Raw genomic sequence first — 20,248 nt, forward strand, 5'->3', positions numbered from 1 at the left:
ATGTTCAGTCCGGTGGTCTCATGCAATTTTCCATCAGTTCTGATATCTGGATTGAAAATCAAATTTAAAATTGCAGAAAACCCAAAAATCAATGCTTAGTAAAGTTAACCCAATCTATTACACTTAGGGGGAATTCAAATGAGCGCAAGGTTTAGCGAGGTTAAAAAATCTTGCTTACCGTACTTCGCTCCCAGGTTTTTCATTACTGTGGGTACAGTAGCGGCTCTTGCCACGGGCAAGCAGGATTTTTGTCCGGGGCGCTGCTGCCCCGAGGGCGCCGCCGCCATGGAAAGAGCTGCTACTCCTGATCCCCGCTCTCCCCGGCTGCAGGAGGCGCCGTGAGCTGTGTGGGTGTCCGATGCAGCCGGCTCCAGTGACAGACACTAGAGGTCATAATTGACCTCTAGTGTTTGTACAGTGCTGCTGTGGGAGAGACGTCATGACGTCTCTCCCATGGAGAGGAGCAGGCGGCCGGAGATGGAGGACAGAGCAGCAGCGATCCGGAACCAGGAGCGGAGCTGGTAAGTATAGGGGGGCACAGCTACTGGGGGCAAATCAACTGGGGTCACAGCTACTGGGGCACAGCTACAGCGTGCACAACTACAGGAGTCACAACTACTGGGGGCATTGCTACAGGTGGCAAAGCTACTGGGGGCAAATCTACTGGGGGCACAGCTACTGGGGGCAAATCTACTGGGGCACAGCTACAGGGTGCACAGCTGCTGGGGGCACGGTTACTGGGGCAAATCTGCTGGGGGCACAGCTACAGGGGGCATAGCTACTGGGGGCACATCTACTGGGGGCACAGCTACAGGGGGCACAGCTACTGGGGGCACAGCTACAGTGGGCACAGCTACTGGGGGCACATCTACTAGGGGCAAAGCTACAGGGGGGGCACAAGTACAGGGGAATAACTTTGGCCCAGCCCCTTCCCTATGAAGAAGCCACATCGCTATTTTTGGGCACACCAACTCTATTTTACCTGGAGGGGGCGCCACAAGGTCTAGAACCGACCCTGTGTGGGAAAATAAATAAAAGATACTCACCTGTCTGGTTCTCTCTGGTAGTCTTCCCTCTTCTTCCGAATGGGGATGGGGCTGCTGGATGGTTCCTGGTATGCTGGGAGGCACAAAGACTGCTGGGAGATATAGTTCTTCCTGTTGCTGGCATTGGGAGGGGGGAATACACTGACAGGGGGATGGTCACACACACGCACACACACACACACACACACATACTTACACACACATACACACACACACTCACTCACAGACAATTATACACACTTGCAAACATTTACATACTTACCCTACTGCATAAGACCCATCTTCCAACGTTGGATGACGAGCTGGTTGGCTGGTACTTTATCTCCATCATCTTTAGCTCTCTACAAGGCTTAGTACATACTAAGTCTTGAAGAGTATGTACTAAAGATTGGAGAGAGATAAAATGAATGGAAATGAAGTACCAGCCAACCAGCTCCTAACTGTTATTTTTCAAACACAGCCTGTAACATGGCAGTTAGGAGCTGATTGGTTGGTACTTTATCTCCGTCCACTTTGTCTAAATGAAGTATGCTCTAGCCAGTGGCGTCACATGTGGGGTGCGGGGGGTACGGCCCGCTCCCGAGTGTCACCCACCGAGGGGGGACACCAAAATGCCGGCTCCTGCTCAGTGACAGGAGTCAACTGCTGCACTGTTATATTATGTGCAACACTCGGCTCCTGTCACTGTGTAGGAGCCAACACTGCAAGTACAGCACTCCCCGGGAGGCATCCCGCACCTCCCAAACCCCCGCAAGTGATGAAAAACGGGTGTTGGGATGCGAAACCCCACCCCTTTTTGTACCTCAAGTGACTGAAAATGAGGGACGGGCCCCTTACCATGAAGCTCCACCCCTTTTTGCAGCCACACTGCTCTAGCTACCACTAAGTCCTCGTGTGTACAGTAACTAACTCAACTAACTGGATTTTCTTACAGCTCTAGGGGTATTTGTCCTCTATTCCATTACAAGAGCTGGAAAGGGAAAAAATCGTGTGGATGACTGTTGTGTAGTTTGCCGATGCCAGGCTGGCAAAGATCCAATAGCTTTACCCCTGAGGTAGATGACGCAGCCTGTGCATTTTCTAAAATGATGTAATTTCTATTTCATTTACATTGATGTATTTTTTGGTTGTTGAAGGAGGATAAGAGAGCTCTGCTGAGATCTGGTAGACATGCAAAATATGTGACATGCAGAGGCTGCAAATCCCATCCCACTCACATGTTTTGCAGAAATGTTCTTTGTTATACCTTTCAAAGGCATGTTTATCAATCTAAATGCCAAGCTTCTGGTTGGGGCAGGGCTTACATCATCTGGCTGTTGCTAAAGTAAGTATAATCTTATACTTACTGTTGAATCTAAAAATCTCAAAAGTCAATAAGGAACAAACTGCTGTCTGATTTCCTTGTGAAAAAGATATTCATTGTTAGCAAAGGTTTCCCTTTATAAGAATCTTAAGTCACTTAAAAACACAAAAAGATACTGAGCATTGAGGACTTTTACCATAGAAAATCTTGGTGATGGAAGAATGCCCTCACAAACACAATTCATTATTCCCTGTAGCATTAATCAGCAATGTTGCAAGCTACATATTTCTATTAAAGACAAACCGTGTATGTAGATTTAATCCTGTCCCTTAGAAATTCACAATACCTATAAACTTTATGTATTATATTGCTTAGGTTGTCATTTCTTCAGTAAGATAAACATTCTTATCCCTCTGAACAGTGTAAAGTTGATGTGAGTTGTCTTACATATAATTAATGATATAGCATTGCCTTTTTGTCTCCCTTTAGGAAAGCGGATGTCTGTCTGGGATCTCAGGCACTTGCACTTTCTGGGAAGCATTCGATATCCCGACTGCCGGGATACCGACAACTAATCTCCCTCTTGGGGTGTCCACGACACCCCTGGAGGGAGAATAAATAGCGTGGCGCACATAGCGTGCCACCGTGCCTGCAGCGTGGCGAGCACAGTGTTGTGAGCGCAGCGAGCCACCAAGGGGCGCTTTTGCACTCGCCCCACTGTCGGCATTCTGGCGGTTGTGATCCTGGCGCTGGTATGCTGGGCGCCAGGAGCCCGACAGCTGGAATATCATAGTAGACCCGCTCTGTCTCGGGTGAACTATGGTATGCCGGTGGCCGGGCTCCCGGCGACCAGCATACCGGTGCCGGGATCCCGACCGCCGGCATACCGACAGCGTGGCGAGTGCAAATGAGCCCCTTGTGGGCACGGTGGCATGCTGCGTGCCCAATGCTATTTATTTTCCCTCCAGGGGGGTCATGGACCCCCAAGAGGGAGAAAAAGTGTCGGTATGATGGCTGTCGGGATTCCGGCGCCGGTATACTGTGCGCCGGGATCCCGACAGCCAGAAAACTGAAGACCACCCCTCTGTCTCACCCCAAAGATCTGTTTGCCAGTATTTGCATATAGCCAAACTAATATATACATTTGCACAGTAAAAGTTTACAAAGATTTTGATGCTAGATCCCAAAAAAGCATTTTAATGGTACAAAGGAGTTAGCCACCTGCTGGACAACCATGATTTAAGTAGTGAAACTTGGAATAGATACTCTGTCTAGTGCATCATATGTTTCCTTTATAGCTTGCAACTCTGTGAATCATCGCTAAATAGGAAACCATTGCTGCAACAGGACTGATTAAATTTACGTTGTCAGCACAGAATAATAATTAAAAATAAAGAACACGTCATTTATGTACCAATTCATTTGTCGCAGTTACAAAAATAAAATGATTGTTTTCTAGGCACTTGTAGCAAATAGTAATGCCTCTGGCTTGGAGAGTCAGTAAAAGTCAAACACAAGGACATGTGTTAAAATATTATATAAATTGCCTGCCATTTTTCTATATGGTTGTGTAAACAGGACACTCATTTTCTCATATGTGGAACATCTTGAGATGCTCAAGTGTTCAAGTGATTCAAAATTTTTATTACATTTCACCAGTTCAATGGCTCCAACATGTTTGGGGTACAATCCTCAATAGACCCTAATTCAATCTTTTGGCTCAACTTGCTTTTAGTGTTTGATGTTCACTTTCTAGATTTGCCATTTTCTATTTGCATTAAAGTTCACATTCTCAGTATGAGGGTTGCGTTCAATCATCACAATTTTGTCAGGTTCTCAATATACTGTACCATTCACATAAAAATAATATTTAAATATATATTTTAAGCACATGTACATGTACATAGAAGCACCAGCATGGTCACTTAGGTTCAACATTTTCAAATATTTTGGTACATTATTTCAATATACGGTTTGTTGGCGCTGTGCAGGCGGGTATATATAAATATTAGTGATGTGCACCGGACATTTTTCGGGTTTTGCATTTTGGTTTTGGATTCGGTTCCTCGGACGTGTTTTGGATTCGGACGCGTTTTGGCAAAACCTCACCGAAATTTTTTTGTCGGATTCGGGTGTGTTTTGGATTCGGGTGTTTTTTACAAAAAACCCTAAAAAACAGCTTAAATCATAGAATTTGGGGGTCATTTTGATCCCATAGTATTATGTACCTCAATAACCATAATTTCCACTCATTTCCAGTCTATTCTGAACACCTCACACCTCACAATATTATTTTTAGTCCTAAAATTTGCACCGAGGTCACTGGATGGCTAAGCTAAGCGACACAAGTGGCCGACACAAACACCTGGCCCATCTAGGAGTGGCACTGCAGTGTCAGGCAGGATGGCACTTCAAAAAAATAGTCCCCAAACAGCACATGATGCAAAGAAAAAAAGAGGCGCACCAAGGTCGCTGTGTGACTAAGCTAAGCGACACAAGTGGCCGACACAAACACCTGGCCCATCTAGGAGTGGCACTGCAGTGTCAGGCAGGATGGCACTTAAAAAAAATTGTCCCCAAACAGCACATGATGCAAAGAAAAAAAGAGGCGCACCAAGGTTGCTGTGTGACTAAGCTAAGCGACACAAGTGGCCGACACAAACACCTGGCCCATCTAGGAGTGGCACTGCAGTGTCAGGCAGGATGGCACTTCAAAAAAATTGTCCCCAAACAGCACATGATGCAAAGAAAAATTAAAGAAAAAAGAGGTGCAAGATGGAATTGTCCTTGGGCCCTCCCACCATCCCTTATGTTGTATAAACAGGACATGCACAATTTAACGAACCCATCATTTCAGCGACAGGGTCTGCCACACGACTGTGACTGAAATGACTGGTTGGTTTGGGCCCCCACTAAAAAAAGAAGCAATCAATCTCTCCTTGCACAAACTGGCTCTACAGAGGCAAGATGTCCACCTCATCATCATCCTCCAATTCCTCACCCCTTTCACTGTGTACATCCCCCTCCTCACAGATTAATAATTCGTCCCCACTGGAATCCACCATCTCAGGTCCCTGTGTACTTTGTGGAGGCAATTGCTGCTGGTGAATGTCTCCACGGAGGAATTGATCATTTTGATGAACATCATCTTCTCCACATTTTCTGGAAGTAACCTCGTACGCCGATTGCTGACAAGGTGAGCGGCTGCACTAAACACTCTTTCGGAGTACACACTGGAGGGAGGGCAACTTAGGTAGAATAAAGCCAGTTTGTGCAAGGGCCTCCAAATTGCCTCTTTTTCCTGCCAGTATACGTACGGACTGTCTGACGTGCCTACTTGGATGCGGTCACTCATATAATCCTCCAATATTCTTTCAATGGTGAGAGATTCATATGAAGTGACAGTAGACGACATGTCAGTAATCGTTGGCAGGTCCTTCAGTCCGGACCAGATGTCAGCACTCGCTCCATACTGCCCTGCATCACCGCCAGCTGGTGGGCTCGGAATTCTTAGCCTTTTCCTCGTACCCCCAGTTGCGGGAGAATGTGAAGGAGGAGATGTTGACGGTTCACGTTTCGCTTGACTTGACAATTTTCTCACCAGCAGGTCTTTGAACCTCTGCCGGAAAGAGAGATACAACGTAGGTTTTAAATCTAGGATCGAGCACGGTGGCCAAAATGTAGTGCTCTGATTTCAACAGATTGACCACCCGTGAATCCTGGTTAAGCGAATTAAGGGCTCCATCCACAAGTCCCAAATGCCTAGCGGAATCGCTCTGTTTTAGCTCCTCCTTCAATGTCTCCAGCTTCTTCTGCAAAAGCCTGATGAGGGGAATGACCTGACTCAGGCTGGCAGTGTCTGAACTGACTTCACGTGTGGCAAGTTCAAAGGGTTACAGAACCTTGCACAACGTTGAAATCATTCTCCACTGCGCTTGAGTCTGGTGCATTCCCCCTCCTTTGCCTATATCGTGGCCAGATGTATAGGCTTGAATGGCCTTTTGCTGCTCCTCCATCCTCTGAAGCATATAGAGGGTTGAATTCCACCTCGTTACCACCTCTTGCTTCAGATGATGGCAGGGCAGGTTCAGGACTATTTGTTGGTGCTCCAGTCTTCTGTACGTGGTGGCTGAATGCCGAAAGTGGCCCGCAATTCTTCGGGTCACTGACAGCATCTCTTTCACGCCCCTGTCGTTTTTTAAATAATTCTGCACCACCAAATTCAATGTATGTGCAAAACATTGGACGTGCTGGAATTTGCCCAGATGTAATGCACGCACAATATTGCTGGCGTTGTCCGATGTCACAAATCCCCAGGAGAGTCCAATTGGGGTAAGCCATTCTACGATGATCTTCCTCAGTTTCCGTAAGAGGTTGTCAGCTGTGTGCCTCTTCTGGAAAGCGGTGATACAAAGCGTAGCCTGCCTAGGAACGAGTTGGCGTTTGCGAGATGCTGCTACTAGTGCCGCCGCTGCTGTTCTTGCTGCGGGAGGCAATACATCTACCCAGTGGGCTGTCACAGTCATATAGTCCTGAGTCTGCCCTGCTCCACTTTTCCACATGTCCGTGGTTAAGTGGACATTGGGTACAACTGCATTTTTTAGGACACTGGTTACTCTTCTTCTGACGTCTGTGTACATTTTCGGTATCGCCTGCCTAGAGAAGTGGAACCTAGATGGTATTTGGTACCGGGGACACAGTACCTCAATGAAGTCTCTAGTTCCCTGTGAATTAACGGTGGATACCGGAAACACGTTTCTCACCACCCAGGCTGCCAAGGCCTGAGTTATCCGCTTTGCAGCAGGATGACTGCTGTGATATTTCAACTTCCCTGCAAAGGACTGTTGGACAGTCAATTGCTTACTGGAAGTAGTACAAGTGGTCTTCCGACTTCCCCTCTGGGATAACGATCGACTCCCAGCAGCAACAAAAGCAGCGCCAGCAGCAGTAGGCGTTACACTCAAGGATGAATCGGAGGATCCCAGGCAGGAGAGGACTCGTCAGACTTGCCAGTGACATGGCCTGCAGGACTATTGGCTTTCCTGGGTAAGGAGGAAATTGACACTGAGGGAGTTGGTGGTGTGGTTTGCAGGAGCTTGGTTACAAGAGGAAGGGATTTAGTGGTCAGTGGACTGCTTCCGCTGTCACCCAAAGTTTTTGAACTTGTCACTGACTTATGATGAATGCGCTGCAGGTGACGTATAAGGGACGATGTTCCAAGGTGGTTAACGTCCTTACCCCTACTTATTACAGCTTGACAAAGGCAACACACGGCTTGACACCTGTTGTCCGCATTTGTGTTGAAATAATTCCACACCGAAGAGCTGATTTAGTTTGTATTTTGACCAGGCATGTCAATGGCCATATTCGTCCCACGGACAACAGGTGTCTCCCCGGGTGCCTGACTTAAACAAACCACCTCAGCATCAGAATCCTCCTTGTCAATTTCCTCCTCAGCGCCAGCAACACCCATATCCTCATCCTGGTGTACTTCAACAGTGACATCTTCAATTTGACTATCAGGAACTGGACTGCGGGTGCTCCTTCCAGCACTTGCAGAGGGCGTGCAAATGGTGGAAGGCGCAAGCTCTTCCCGTCCAGTGTTGGGAAGGTCAGGCATCGCAACCGACACAATTGGACTCTCCTTGGGGATTTGTGATTTAGAAGAACGCACAGTTCTTTGCTGTGCTTTTGCCAGCTTAAGTCTTTTCATTTTTCTAGCGAGAGGATGAGTGCTTCCATCCTCATGTGAATCTGAAGCACTAGCCATGAACATAGGCCAGGGCCTCAGCCGTTCCTTGCCACTCCGTGTCATAAATGGCATATTGGCAAGTTTACGCTTCTCATCAGATGCTTTCAATTTTGATTTTTGGGTCATTTTACTGAACTTTTGTTTTTTGGATTTTACATGCTCTCTACTATGACATTGGGCATCGGCCTTGGCAAACGACGTTGATGGCATTTCATCGTCTCGGCCATGATTAGTGGCAGCAGCTTCAGCACGAGGTGGAAGTGGATCTTGATCTTTCCCTATTTTAACCTACATTTTTGTTCTCCATTTTTTAATGTGTGGAATTATATAGCAATAGCAATGGCCTACTACTATATATACTGCGCACAACTGAAATGCACCACAGGTATGGATGGATAGTATACTTGACGACACAGAGGTAGGTAGAGCAGTGGCCTTCCGTACCGTACTGCTATATATACTGGTGGTCCCTGTCAGCAAACTGCAAAACTAAAATGCACCACAGGTATAGAATCTAGATGGATAGTATACTTGACGACACAGAGGTAGGTAGAGCAGTGGCCTTCCATACCGTACTGCTATATATACTGGTGGTCACTGTCAGCAAACTGCAAAACTAAAATGCACCACAGGTATAGAATCTAGATGGATAGTATACTTGATGACACAGAGGTAGGTAGAGCAGTGGCCTTCCATACCGTACTGCTATATATAGTATACTGGTGGTCACTGTGTCAGCAAACTGCAAAACTAAAATGCACCACAGGTATAGAATGTAGATGGATAGTATACTTAATGACAACACAGAGGCAGGTACAGCAGTGGCCTTCCGTACCGTACTGCTATATATAGTATGCTGGTGGTCACTGTGTCAGCAAACTGCAAAACTAAAATGCACCACAGGTATAGAATGTAGATGGATAGTATACTTAATGACGACACAGAGGTAGGTACAGCAGTGGCCTTCCGTACCGTACTGCTATATATAGTATACTGGTGGTCACCGTGTCAGCAAACTGCAAAACTAAAATGCACCACAGGTATAGAATGTAGATGGATAGTATACTTAATGACGACACAGAGGTAGGTACAGCAGTGGCCTTCCGTACCGTACTGCTATATATAGTATGCTGGTGGTCACTGTGTCAGCAAACTGCAAAACTAAAATGCACCACAGGTATAGAATGTAGATGGATAGTATACTTAATGATGACACAGAGGTAGGTACAGCAGTGGCCTTCCTTACCGTACTGCTATATATAGCATACTGGTGGTCACTGGTCAGCAAAAATCTGCACTGTACTCCTCCTATATAATATTATACTGGTGGTCCCCAGTCCCCACAATAAAGCAGCACACTGAGCACAGATATGGAGTGTTTTTCAGGCAGACAACGTATACTGGTGGTCACTGTCAGCAAAACTCTGCACTGTACTCCTGCTTTATAATACAGCTGCTACCCAGTCCCCATAATTAAGCAGTGTGAGCACAGATATATGCAGCACACTGAGCACAGATATGGAGCGTTTTTTTCAGGCAGAGAACGGATAACTGGTGGTCACTGATCAGCAAAACTCTGCACTGTACTCCTCCTATATTATACAGCTGCTCCCCAGCCCTCCCCACAATTAAGCAATAATGCACAATCAAGTTCAACAATAACGGAGAGGACGCCAGCCACGTCCTCTCCCTAACATTTCCAATGCACGAATGAAAATGGCGGCGACGCGCGGCTGCTTATATAGAATCCGAATCTCGCGAGAATCCGACAGCGGGATGATGACGTTCGGGCGCGCTCGGGTTAACCGAGCCATACGGGAGAATCCGAGTATGGCTCGGACCCGTGTAAAAAGGGTGAAGTTCGGGGGGGTTCGGTTTCCGAGAAACTGAACCCGCTCATCACTAATAAATATATGTGTAAAAACCTGTGTATCAGCTGCCACCAGGTGAGGAGGGAGCCAGCCTCCTCTAAATAGCAAAAAACTAAAACTATAAATTGTAGAATATATATCTGGTAGGCGCTTGAGAACAGGAACAATCAATTAAAAATAAAATATTTTATTCCACATTTACAAAACATTTAAACAACACACAGTTAAAAAGGTGATAATAATGATCAAATGATACTCTTGATATATATAGTGATACAATATATCACATCCATATGTAGTGTTGAGAATCCTTGGAGTTCAAAATTTGTATTCAAAGCGTATAAAATAGATACATATAGTTACCCCAGTTCCTGTAGCAGGCAGAGACTCTCAGTATTGTTTCAGTCAGTCTCAACGCCAAAGATGTATGCATAGGTGGTGGGTAGTAGTCCTGATGCGGCAACAGCTGGAACCAGCCGCTTAGTGAGCATGCAGCAGACACGATTGTGTGGAGAGCCGCCACAGGCAATCACTGGTATCAGGCAGCGGATCCAGCCGCTGTGAGTATCCGTTAGTATAGGAACTGTGGGTACAGTTTTGCAGGAAGCCGCTAAATGCATAAACTGGTAACTGATGAAGAGTCCAGCGGTATTACCAAGCTCTCATAACATTATAGAGGCAGCTGTTGTAATGCAGTAAGCCACTGAACGCAGCCGTATGGACGTGTGTATCAGGTCCAGTGGTCTCCAAAGCCACTATAGATAAAGCACAAGGCTTGCTGGTATAAATAGCCGGCACATACAGCCGCTGTTGTATAGGGTGTGCTGTGTCACTCCAGGGATCTCCCTTCCTCAACGCATTTTCTCCGCACCTGGGGCGTCTTCGTCGGGAGGTAGAATTCAATCAAATCTTTTGGTACATGGTCAAAACTGTTCAAATTGCTCAAATTCAGCTTTATTTCCTGATAAGAGATTTAGGGGTCTATTTACTAAGCCTTGGATGGAGATAAAGTTGCTTGAGGTAAAGTACCAGCCAATCAGCTCCTAACTGCCATGCTACCAGCTGTGTTTGAAAAATGGCAGTTAGGAGCCGATTGGCTGGTACTTTATCTCCAGCAACTTTATCTCCATCCAAGGCTTAGTAAATAGAAACCTTAAACTTCAAGACATTTATACCCCTTTCAGACATATGCACCAGCATACAAAGCTCTGTCCTGAGTTTTTCAACACTGCTGTAACCTGGGTCTCAGATCGGAGAACCCAATTAACACTATACCGCAGAACCAGATGTTTCCCTGGTCGACCCCTTTTACACATAAGCCATGTCTGCACTGGTATTCTGTGTGAAGTCATTTAAAGGTGTTGCTTTTTTGGCTCACAAAAATGTGGTCATCAGTAACAGCCCCAGGCAGCCCCGTATTACCAATCCGCTACCTCTTTGTGCAACCCAGGTCTTAAAACCCAGGTCGCACCATTTAGACATAAGCCAGATCACTGACCCAGGTTGCAAGCAATGGAGTTAACCCTGGTTGATTGCAGGGTCATGGACCCAGGACAGTTAACCCAGGTCTGATCCTTTCCAATACAAGGAGGACCTGGGTCAACTCTGCGTGCCCTGGCAAATTCCTGGTTTTTGGCTATGAAGCAGATGTACTAAGCCTTCGAGAGTTATAAAGTGGAGAGAGCTAAAGTACCAGCAACTCTGCTCTTTACTGTCTTTTTTCAAACACAGCCTGTAACATGGCAGTTCAGAGCTGAGTGGCTGGTACATAACCTCTATCCATTTTATCTCTCTCCAAGTTTTAGTATATAGATCCCTAAAAAGGGTATTAAGTGAATTGTTGATTTTATTCAATCAATTGGTTAGAAAAACAGTTGGTGGCTGGTTTGAGCAAGTCAGTCATAGAACCTTTTCATTACCACAAAATGAAGCGACATCCTTGTATGCACTCAGTTCACAAATGGCCAGATCTGCAAATAGGAAAATAAAAGCCTCACTGCTTTATGCTTTATAAATTACAATATGAAAGAAGAAAAAGCCACACACAAAAAAAAACTCTTTTGGGAGCACTCTTTGCAATTCATAAATGTTACATGTCAGAAAACAGGTGAATATGTGTTAATGGATGAATTTAAAATGTAACTTTTATTCCATATGATTTTAAAATAATGACATGAAATTTGTACTGTCAATATACATGTTTTGACCAGTGTACAATTAAATTAAAATTAGAAGGTGAAAATATGAGTTATTGAATGTGGTACCCAATTATACTCGGTTCTGAAGGTCTGTGCTGGTGGGTAAACGATTTAGATAAGGCAAAAGTATGTGAAAGATTTCATCCAATGAAGAGAAATCCACAGTACCAGGAGTTCCCCGATTGGTCTCCCAACTGGGTACTAGCCAGGTCTGTCCTACTGAGCTTCCTAATTGAATAGGATCGGGCGTATACAGGATAGTAAAACTGTGATCAATGAAATTACCCTTTAAGTTTTGTTTCTTAGCTACTTTTTTGGGGTGTTTTTGCAGTCTCAGCTGGAGGGCAGTTCAGCATGTTAACCACTTTTCAAATTAATTTTCTATATACAGCAAATAGACTAGCCATTGTACAAGTGATTTACATTATTACAGCACTGTCATTAAGTGAAACATTTATAAGTAAAAATTTTACATTAACGGCATTTGCAACATGTTTCAAACTTAGGACGACTTGCAATGAACTTTGAAAAACATGAGATTTGCTAAAGGCAAAGTCACATAAGAAAAAGCACGATTTTACACTGCATAGTTGGAAACCACATAATGATTTTTCCTAATGCTCGAAATAAAAACCATAAGGTGCAGATGCATGTCAAATAATCTGCTTCTGACCAGAGAGATACAGTACTGTACCTCATATCATATGCAGATTGAGCTATTTTATCTGTCAGAATATAAAAAATAGACATTTTAATAAAGAAAAGCAAAGTATTACCCTTTACATTATCTAAATTTACAATGCTATTGAGCATCGGACCAGTCATTTAGGTGTAAGGAGTTGGGTTGAGGTTTGATGTACAAACACCTAGAGAAGCCTGGCCCAGCACTGCGCCCATCCTGGCCCAGCAGCTGCACCAGTGTACAGATATTAAAATGTAGTGTCTCCATGGACTGGATTACAAGTGCATATTAGCCCTACTAGCACCACAATGGCCTTACAAAGTATATAAACAGAAACAGTATGAGCAAAATATTAAAAAAGTGACTTACTGTACAATACAAAACATAGCGTTCCACAATGCCAGTCATGCAAGGCGTTCCGCTGTGTTACATTACTATGCACTCTCTGCAGTGGCGAGGAATGGATATCCCTGCCCTTCAAGTTCTCACTGATCATTTCTGTACATGCTCTGAACTGCTGCTAACACAGCACTGTATAGAATTTTAAATAATACAGGTTGAGTATCCCATATCCAAATATTCCGAAATACGGAATATTCCGAAATACGGACTTTTTTGAGTGAGAGTGAGATAGTGAAACCTTTGTTTTTGATGGCTCAATGTACACAAACTTTGTTTAATACACAAAGTTATTAAAAATATTGTATTAAATGACCTGCAGGCTGTGTGTATAAGGTGTATATGAAACATAAATGAATTGTGTGAATGTACACACACTTTGTTTAATGCACAAAGTTATAAAAAAATATTGGCTAAAATGACCTTCAAGCTATGTGAATAAAGTGTATATGAAACATAAATGCATTCTGTGCTTAGATTTAGGTCCCATCACCATGATATCTCATTATGGTATGCAATTATTAAAAAATACGGAAAAATCCAATATCCAAAATACCTCTGGTCCCAAGCATTTTGGATAAGGGAGACTCAACCTGTAACAGTGTCTTACTTAAGTTCTTTGCCAAAGAATTACTTACAGTTTATAGAATAGACTTTTTCGGGGGGACAACTTGTGTGCATGTAGCATAGCTACAGTGGTATAGAACAGTGATGTGGAACAGTGGTGTGTTCAGGGTAGGCAGGAGAGGCAGAACCTCCAGAGTTTTGGCTAAAATCATGATTAGAATAATACAAAGAAGATATATATATATATATATATATATATATATATCTTATAAATATCATCTTTGCATTATTCACATCATCTTTGTATTATTTCAAACATTTAAATAGTCAAGACTGGTAGGTGGTTGATAGTTAAAAGATAGACAGTCAATTATGCCGACACCATATGTTCGACAGTCAAAGGTCTGACAGAGTCAAAAGTCCAACAGTTAAAAGGTCGACAGGGTCAAAAGTCCGACAGTCAACAGGTTGACAAGATCAAAAGATTGACAGGGTCAACACATGTTTTTTAGGGTTTTTTTCATGCTTATAAAGCTTTTTTTTTTCATTTACTATCCATATCACAAACTATTACCTTTAGTAACCGTGTGGAGAGCGAAGCGGAGGGAGCCACTGAGCCCGAAGTGTGGCCAGAGAATGAATTTCAACAAATTTGGAAAAACAAATGTTTAGAAACACAAACTTTTTTTTGTCGACCTTTTAATCTTGTTGGTGTTTTGACCCCGTCTGCCTTTTGACTGTCAGACTTTTAACCTTGTCGGACTTTTGATCCTGACTAATTTTGACTGACGACCATATGGTGTCGACCTAGTGACTGTCTATCTTTTAACTGTCTAACTTGTATACCGCACCCATCAAGACTCACATCCAAATCATATATTTGTGTGTAATATGTGTGACTCTGGCTCTGATACTAGCTATTGCCTCCTCAGCCATTGACCTCGCTGCACCTCATTGTATAGAATTATATCCTTCAAATATTCTTATCTAAAGTTAGTTTGTTTCTTTTCATTGCTCTAATGTCTGATACATCATATATTGTCCAATCACAATTATCTAACTATAATAATTGTCACGTCACAACAATGTGGAAGAATGGCTGCTTTATTTCAGATTATAGATAGCAAAACATAGATGAGGAGGGAACATACACAGAAGTACAGTATATTAACATTCACAGCTAACATTTAAGTGCTTAAATACAAAATTACTGAGCAATACATAGCAGATCATAAATAAACATTCTAAGGTGACTGAAACAATATATATATTTTATATATCTATAAGGGTCTTCATCAATTGCCATAATTAATATTCATCTACAAGCATTCCTTTAAACTTCCTATATTGATCATTTCTAAATTCCTTTACATTGTACCTGCAAGTATATAAATTATAAAAAGAAGTAACATTTCTAACCTTCCTGACCTCCCAAGACCATTCAAAATTTTGAACAGTTACCTTACCACTACATCATATAAAGGAATACAGTCATCCTACATGTCTTTTGCGCTAAAATGGAATTGAAAATAAAATTACTTTGTAAGATGTAACACATATTTTTTTAATTTTTATGTTTTTATAATTCTGCCCTTAGTTTGGTAAGTATATATTGTACAATCTATTTGTGTTACCTTTTTAAATTCTGCCCATTAAGAGGTTTGACCTACTGTATAGTACAATACTATAAAAGAAAGAGTCTAAGAACAAAATACAGTAAACAATGTCAAAACAGTGCATGGTTTTTAAAAGTTGTTTAACAGCAATAATACAAACTTATTAAAATGTTTATTAATGATAGTTCTCTTTTAATTGTTAAGAGAAGCGCTTTTCAGATCTGGTCCTCAGGATGCATTAACACAGCATGACCCAATTTCATCTATCCCTCTATATAATTAAAGCAGTATTGAAGTGTGTTAATTAAGGTCTTTAAAAGTGATTTTCAAAATCACAAAAATTGGTGCTGGTGCTACCACAAAGTAAACTTACAGTAGGTGGATGGCTATGGCACCAGGGTTTTAGAAGGCAGCTAAACCTCTCAATGAGTAACATAAGGTTACTCCTCCAGTGTCTTTATCGCAACCATACAACCCTTTCACTTTAAGACAACTGCTAACATGTACAGGCAGCGGTCAGCAGTTACTTACGTGTGATGTTGTTGACTGCTGCTTTCCATGTGGGAAATGGGCTGGAGGGTGGTGTCAGGTTACAATGTTACAGCCTGGCACTGCACTGCCAAGAGAGCATGCCACTTCACTACCCCTGTTCTGCATATTGATTGTATGGTGGCCACATTCCACACAAAGTTAATAGTGGAGTGTGGCACAAATCAAACAACAATGCACAATTGCTTCAAAATCAAATTAGCATCCACTTTTAAATCTGCCCCTAAATTCTCAAATGTAGTCAATTTACCCATAGATGATGGTTGCAAAATTGGCCCTAAAATCCAGTCATTCCAAAACTGAGTTTAGTGACCATATGTGACTGCATGTGTGTCAGCAGCATTAGTGTCTCTTGAGAACCAGAGATGAAAAACCCGATGTAAGTGCTACAGTATCACACACACTGGCTATGTGCTACTTGTCTCACTCTTTTATATCATAAACCCCAATTTAAATTTTTTTTCTCCATTATCACATTACTTTATGTTGTAAAACACATCTGTGCACCATCATTATGTTCAAGAAAGAACAATCTAACTGTGTAGCTGTCAGTTGTGTGGTTTGCTTTAAATGACAAAGCCGTGTACTGCTAGTGCTACTTCATCCACTTTTTTATCAGTGTTCAAAATAAAACATCACTCACAATATTTGAAATCTAAGCCTTTCTGTAAAGAGATAAGATTAAATGCCTTTGTATACTGCATGAGGGGGAGTATGAGGGTGGTCACTCCATGACAATTGGCTTTATGTGATAGAACCATTACAGCCTGATTTGATGAGCGGTTATTTGCACCAAACTGTTGATCACATTAGTCCGAAATTTTGTTTCAATTTCACCTTTAAAATATAAAACCTAAATACTGTAAGTGCTATGAAAAGACATGTTTTAGCAAGTACAAAAAAATAACAATATTTTATTAAAACATCTATACAATATAAATAAAAAGAAAGAAAACAACTGCAGGCAAAATCACCTCTTCAAAGACATCAGTGTGAGTGATTGCAAAATAAAAGAGCTATGCACATACTGTATAATCCAGTGGTTACCAAACTGGGTGCTGTGGCACCCTGGGGTGCCTCAGGACATTTGCAGGGGTGCCCTGGGTAGGTGGTCCAGGACCAATTCAAATTATTTACAGTCAATGTAATAGGCAAAACTAGTACCTGTGACTGTCATTCATAACTATGCGGACAAACAAAAGCGAATCCTGTCCCTCACCACATAACTGACCCTAAGCATGACATATAATAACAATCTACTTAACTTAAAAAAAAATCTGAATTTCTCAATAAGACACTTTTGGTCTTGGGGTGCCTTGAAAACTATTTTTATACTCTAGAGCGCTGTGATTCAATAAAGTTTGGAACAACTGGTATAATCTAATGTACAATGCATCTTAATTATGCCATTCTCTCTAGTGTCCTGCAAAGATTTCATCTATCAAATATATCTGTTAAAATATCACTTTATCATTAAAATATAATAGTGTATTAACTTATACAGTGTGAGAACACCTGTGGTTCCTATTCATTATATTCCCACAAGGATTTATTTTTCTGTGTTTTGCCTTACCTTATATTGAATGCAGTTTTGGTTGGTATGGTAACATGTTTAAGTCATCCACTATTAAGTTTTCTTTTCAAAGTAGAGCAAACCCTGAAGACTTATGGCCATATGTCCTGATGAGGGCTGTGCATATGGTGCTGTGGGTCTATGTAGATACAGTAGGCATGTAGTGTTTGGTGAACGATCCAGAAAACAAATATTCAAGATATGCTTTTGTTGGAATAGGTACAATATCCCATTATAACTTTCCTGTGTTAATAATATAACACATAATGTTGCCATATTGGTATAATGTCATTTTAATGCTGCATACTTGGCTTTGGATATTGGATTATTCTGGTAACAGTAATGGTTACAGTGCTCTGAGTACCTTCATTCAGAGTTTAAAGAATTGAACTCTACACTGCTGTATAAGTATTTATTTTATGTATATATTTTTGTTATTTTAAAGGTGTTCAGTATAAAAGTTCATCTTTGTCAAGAAAAAAAAAATCATATTATTCTTTATCCAAAAACAAATACAATTAAACAATTATATTATGTACGTTTTGAAACTAAAATAATCCGTGTGAATCTGATTGCAAAATGGCATGTTGTAGGGTACAGTATTTGCATTAGCGTAATAAAATATTATGTATGTAGGTAAATTAAATATTACGTAGCAGTTAAAAAGCCGTTTATTCTATTATAATTATTTATTTATTTATTTATATAGCACCATGTTCCACATCGCTTTGTAAAGAATGTTTTTTTTTCAATGTTTGCTGTTGTTTTTAGTTTTATTTTATTTTATTTTTTACAGAAGGTGAAGATGCCAGTACAATTAAGTTCTACAAGGTGAGTTCTAGCTACAGTAAATAATTCACAAAGGAAAATACATGTTGTTGGATCAGTGCCCTAATCTGTTAAGAGTGCCACCCACTGTTTTCTTCTATAAAAGATGGTGCCAGCACTCACCTAAAGTTACACGTTGATTCAAAATGCATAATAGCTTCCGTAATCTGGATAAATGTTATGATGACAATTATATTACTTTCTGAAATGGTTTCACTGATGTCTTCTCCTATATGTGGAACTAATTATAAGTATTAAAAATTAGACCAAATAAAGGTTCCAGTACCTCATGCTCCTGAGAACCACCACAAAAAAGCACTGGTGCCACCTATTCTGTTTAAAAATCTACAAAGTTCTGCACCACTTTCTAAAAGAATCGAAGCATTTTTTAAAGCAATGCATCATAAATTCTCAGCAGAATCACATTTTTCGGGAACATGCTATAATTTGCAGCCCTTAAGTTACAAGGTATATAATGTTTTTTAAATACACAGTAAGTGTATGATGGAATGGGTAGCACTGATATCATACTTCCCTGAAATTCATCTTACCTAGAGGTTTTACTATGGCTGTGATACAAAACCCCATCTACACAAACTGACTGTACTCTTCTTAATAAATATCTTTTTAACATGTTTGTATTAGACTATTCCTGCTGTACAATGATAAATATTGGCACATGTAAACAGTATATCGATCGGCCGCTCATGATATAGAATGTGTTGTATCCACTATTTCAACCCTTTATGACTTTCACAGTTTCTGGGGTATTTCGGATATTTTGGAGTTTACCACTCTTCCATTAACCACATCTTGGACTATAGTCTTGACTTTACGGCTAGTATCTGAAAAATAGACATACAGAGAATAAAATTTTAACAGTTGGATGCTTATTCCATGATAAACAATAAGTATTTTGTCATTGTTAGTGTATAATACATGCCAAAGTTTTTATGTAATTATTATTATTATTATTTTTATTAACCTTTATTTATATGGCTCCACAAGGGATCCGCAGCGCCCAATACACAGTACATAATCAAATGAGCAAACAAGAAACCAGTACTTACAGTACAAGACAATATAGGACAGGTATAGAAAACCCGGGGTTAGGTGCCATCAAAGGGAGTATGGAGTATAAGATAGTGTAAGTAAGAAAAGGAAAGGCACATGAGGAAAGAAGTCCCTGCACTTGCGAGCTTACAATATAAAAATGAATTAAATACTAAACATCAGCAACACACAATGGATGTAGACATTTTGTAAGCTGAACCAATACATATAAGGATGTAGCCTATAGACTTAGTAAGAAGTAGTGACACCATGCACAGTCCCTCCACTATCAAAGTCAACAAATCCATTCATTTTTTCTTTCAGTGGTGGGAGTAAAGGGAGAAAGTGCATTCCCTCTGTTGTTTTGATTGCATTAGTTATCTAGAGTATGTACTTAAGAGGCTTGAAATCTCCATTCCCTACAAAAATATGCAGATAGCCATACAGGGAAAATGTATTAGCAATGAATTGCATCTTTTCTCAATTAAAGTTTACAGGAAACACATTAATTAATTCATTTTATTTATTAGTTTATTATTTTTAGTAAAGTTTTAAATCTTTTAAGAGTCAGACTCACAGATAAGCATGTTTGTTATGATATACTTGTTACAAATGCATGATGATTTGCATTTGCAAAGTAGTGTAGGAATTGTGCAAAACAATTAGGTTTACTTAAAAGAACACCTGCAAAACTTTTGTAAGAATAACAATTTACTTCAAATACTTTAGGGTCTATGGGGGTAATTCTGAGTTGATCGCAGCAGCAAGTTTGTTAGCAATTGGGCAAAACCATGTGCACTGCAGGGGGGGA

At 41.3% G+C, this 20,248-nt stretch overlaps 1 protein-coding gene and 1 long non-coding RNA gene across 3 annotated transcripts in view; one reads left to right on the plus strand and one right to left on the minus strand.

The window, feature by feature from the left end:
• Nucleotides 1–20,248, plus strand: part of LOC135055587 (uncharacterized) — a 161,451-nt gene that overhangs the window by 98,896 nt on the left and 42,307 nt on the right. For both annotated transcript variants that reach the window (XR_010243780.1, XR_010243779.1), the window contains exon 2: nt 18,353–18,387. This is a non-coding gene — a long non-coding RNA (uncharacterized LOC135055587). The remainder of the gene's footprint in view (nt 1–18,352; nt 18,388–20,248) is intronic.
• The window catches only part of LOC135055586 (keratin, type I cytoskeletal 19-like), a 62,219-nt gene continuing 56,892 nt past the window's right edge, over nt 14,922–20,248 (minus strand). Inside the window, exon 8 of the mRNA XM_063959818.1 lies at nt 14,922–19,229. Within this exon, the coding sequence (XP_063815888.1) occupies nt 19,138–19,229 (92 nt within the window). The 3' untranslated portion in view covers nt 14,922–19,137. The remainder of the gene's footprint in view (nt 19,230–20,248) is intronic.

This window comes from Pseudophryne corroboree, chromosome 3 (genome assembly GCF_028390025.1).
Source record: "Pseudophryne corroboree isolate aPseCor3 chromosome 3, aPseCor3.hap2, whole genome shotgun sequence".
Classification (NCBI taxonomy): domain Eukaryota; kingdom Metazoa; phylum Chordata; class Amphibia; order Anura; family Myobatrachidae; genus Pseudophryne; species Pseudophryne corroboree.